The sequence below is a fragment of the Cotesia glomerata genome, linkage group LG10 (genome assembly GCF_020080835.1).
Source record: "Cotesia glomerata isolate CgM1 linkage group LG10, MPM_Cglom_v2.3, whole genome shotgun sequence".
Lineage (NCBI taxonomy): Eukaryota > Metazoa > Arthropoda > Insecta > Hymenoptera > Braconidae > Cotesia > Cotesia glomerata.
In genome coordinates, this window is record NC_058167.1 from 1,135,247 (window position 1) to 1,138,989 (window position 3,743).

Below are 3,743 nucleotides of genomic sequence, written 5' to 3' on the forward strand. Positions count from 1 at the left end.
CAAAACTAATCACAGATAAATTCTGTACAAGCATTTAAAACATACCATCTTTAAGGAACTTATCAAATTTAACTATCCTACAAGGAGAAAATTCAGCAATCATGCGCCCTCCGCCCGAGGTTCTTAATACTAGTACCTATGACAGCTTTTAATACTAAAATTCACGTTAAGAATTTTTATTTGAATTAGAACAAATAGAGAACAAATTATGAATAACGAAAAATTCGTAGTTTTTCTTACCTAAATAAATCGATTATCAAAATTATTACCATGAATTATTTCGACTGAAGATTATAAAACCTGCTTATAATGTGTTTCCTTCTCTGTTAATTATATATTACAGGATTTTCGAAGAACTTTTCAATGAGAAACGATGAAAATGATTCAAAGAATGAATGAAGGATATAAACGTTAATAGAGACTCTGTAAAGCATTGCATTATCATTATGTCATGCTAGCTTATAATTTGCATAATCATTCAATTGATGACAACGGTAATTGTGAGGATAAAACTCTTATTCCTTTTGTAAAATAGTATTCGTAGAACACGAAGATAGTGTGCTTTAAAATACAAATGATATTTCGAGTGTTGTTTGACAATACAGTGTAATTAAAAATTTTAAGTAATTTTGGAATTCATAATAATATGGAGGTAAATACAACCTAATTCGCCAAGTTGTCAAGTTTTGAATTGTTTATTTGTAGTCGGTCGAAAAACTACTTTTGTGACTTTTCATTGTGACTATTAAAATTGCATCATTGTTTTTTTTTTTTTTTTTTTTTGCTTTAGTGGATTTCATAGAAATCCATCTATTGCATTTGTCCTCATGACACCTTCAGAAAATACATATGGTTTTAAAATTCAAATTTGAATGTATGTTTATATATTTATACGATATATTGCGGCTTGTCACGATGATAGCAAAGCCAATTCATTACAGATCTTTACCAAACTTAACATACTTATTCTACAGATAAATGTAAAGTTCAAAGATGAGCTTAATCGGTTCAGTAATTACAAAATGACAGGTTTTTATAATTTTCAAAATTTTGAAAATTCATAATTCTTCATTTTCTTTCTCGGATAATTTTTGAATACGATAACTTTTTAAGCTCTGTGAATTGCATCTGAAAGCTCTTTAAATTAGTTTTACTCTGAGTACTATAATCTATGTGTAGTCTCAAAATTACGCCCTATTTCTCTATGCCTATTACGAAATTTGCTGTAGCACAAGTTTTTTTTTCTATTATTTGAATACAAAAGGCATACTTCCATCACGGAACTCTACAGGAAAATTTATGTTTATATACCAGGTAGTAAAGACAGTAACTAAGCAAATAAAAGGGTTTGAATTGCCTGTACACTAAAAGTGGTTCTGTAGAAATAATTGAAGCGTTGGAATCAATTAGTGAATTTTTTATTCGATAATCTCCCTGTTGTCTTATTTATTTAATTTATTTATTCATTATGACGGTCCTAGGACAAGTGTCATCTAAGGGCCATAAGTACAAAAACTCAGAGTACATAATATATTTATTAGGGTGAGCCAAAAAAACTAACCTATCGAATTTATGGGTTAAAATGAACCTATTTATCGAAAAAAAAATTTCTCTGCAAGGCAGGATTTTTAGCTCACTTTTGAAAGGTGTCGGTGAGCAATCAGTTTCCCATTTAAATAACATGTAAAAAAATCTTTTTTCATTAAAAATAATATAACTTTTGAACCGCTTGAGATAAAAATTTTGACGGCGGATTTTTGAAGGGCATTAAATTTCCTATAAAATCATGCCTGGTTCCATTTTTTAAAGTCAAAAATTCATATTTTTACTGCTCATGAAAATTAAATAAAAAATTAGAAAAACGGTAAACCCTGAAGGGCATCCGTGCAACTTCCCGCTAATTTCATACGTAGGTGCTTAAAATTGCACTAATGATGTTTTTGAGCTCTCCGAGCTAAAAAATACAATTTATGTGTTATTTTGAGCTCTCTGAGCTTGAAGGGATAGCTTTTTTAGGCTTTTGAGCTCTTCGAGCTCAAAAGTCTGATAGAAGTTTGATAAGACACAATTTTTCAAATTTTCAAACCGCAATAACTTTTGAATGAATGAACCGATTTTTACGCGGTTGGCAGCATTCAACGCAATTTTTTAAGCCTAATGAAGAATCTGTGAGTTCAATTTTCTTTCGTCAACGATAACTCACGAACGAATGAATCGATTTTGACCGGACCGGCGGCGATCGAGTGGTTTTTTTGATGTGAAGAGCTTATTAATTTTCGGAATCGATCGGTAAAGTCGTTTGAAAGTTATTCCAAAAAATGTCGGAGTTATGTTAAAAAAACACTTGTTTCCAAATATTTCGTCGAGGATATCTCTCGAACCAATCAACCGATTTTTACGTTCTTGGCAGCGATCGACGCGGTTTTTTGAGCTCTGAAAATTATTCTGTTTCATCGAAAACGATCCGAAAAGAAATGTTGAAGTTATGCGAAAAAAACACTTTTTTTTGGTTTTCTTTCGTTCACGATATCTTTCGAACGAATCAACCGATTTTGACCGGATTAGCGAAGATCGACGTGGTTTTTCAAACTTAAAGGCGGATAAGTTTTAACACGTAAAAAAATCTATTTTCATTAAAAATGATATAACTTTTGAACCGCTTAAGATAAAAATTAATTGAAGGGCATTAAATTTCCTATAAAATCATGCCTGGTTCCATTTTTTAAAGTAAAAAATTCATATATTTACTGGTCATGAAAATTAAACAAAAAACTAAAATAATCAATTTTAGGCATTTATTGTCAGAAAATTTTATATTTAAGGAAATAAATTACTTCGAAATGAGATAAGTAGGGGGGAGGGGGGTTATTCAAGTATTATTTGTGTAAAAGCGTAGTTTGAAGTTCCTTGTTCAATAATCGCTCCAGCTCAAGACTTAGATTTCTTGAAAAAGTTGATTAATTATAAAAATATTAATAAAAAAATTTCGAATGCTACTGTATCAAAATTTTTGCGACATTCATGGTATCTGACAGAAAAATTTGCTGCTATGTCAATTTTCAAGTTTAGTATTAGTTTAGAAGTTAAAAAAAAATGGCAAACGCGATGAAAAAGGAAGAGAACAAAATTGATGAAAAAAGAATAATATTATGGGTCATTCCATGTCAAATCGACCAACTGTCGGAATCGACCACTTTCGATTTGGACAAATTTTGTTCATAAGTTTTCTTTCATCATATAACGAAGTTTTGCCAAAGGAAAAAAAATAAAAAAATTTTTTTTAAAAGATATGCAAATTCAAAATTTCGCGATTTTTCCAGTTTTTCGATTTTGTTTTTGTAATACCTCGAACGCTAGTATAGATACAGGAATGATCTTTTATTTGTTTGAAATAGGACACTTAAAGCTATTGAAAAAAAAATATTTTGGGAAAAAATTTTGAAAAATGCCAAATTTGTCACATTTTGAATTTTTGAAAATCGTCAAAAATGACAGTCGACAATAAATTTTTAACTCAAATTTTTTTGTATACTACCTTGTACCAATCTTAAAAGATCCTGAAATTTTTGGAACTGTGTTTTTTGTTTTTTCAAAAATATGAATTTTTGAAATTTGTTAAAAAAAAACTTTTCTCCAAATTTTTTTTTTTTATTTTTATCTTAATTGAGTTTGGCAAATCGAGTAATTTTGATATTTTGAACAGTTGAAATTTCATTTAGGGAAAAATAACATTTGTAATTTCC

General features: G+C 29.4%; 1 protein-coding gene across 1 annotated transcript in view; it reads left to right on the forward strand.

Moving 5' to 3' along the window:
- Positions 1-510: 510 nt before the first annotated feature.
- LOC123272696 (putative sodium-dependent multivitamin transporter) overlaps positions 511-3,743 on the forward strand; it is a 38,138-nt gene continuing 34,905 nt past the window's right edge. Inside the window, exon 1 of the mRNA XM_044739658.1 lies at positions 511-652. Coding sequence (XP_044595593.1) covers positions 647-652 — 6 coding nt within the window. The 5' untranslated portion in view covers positions 511-646. The remainder of the gene's footprint in view (positions 653-3,743) is intronic.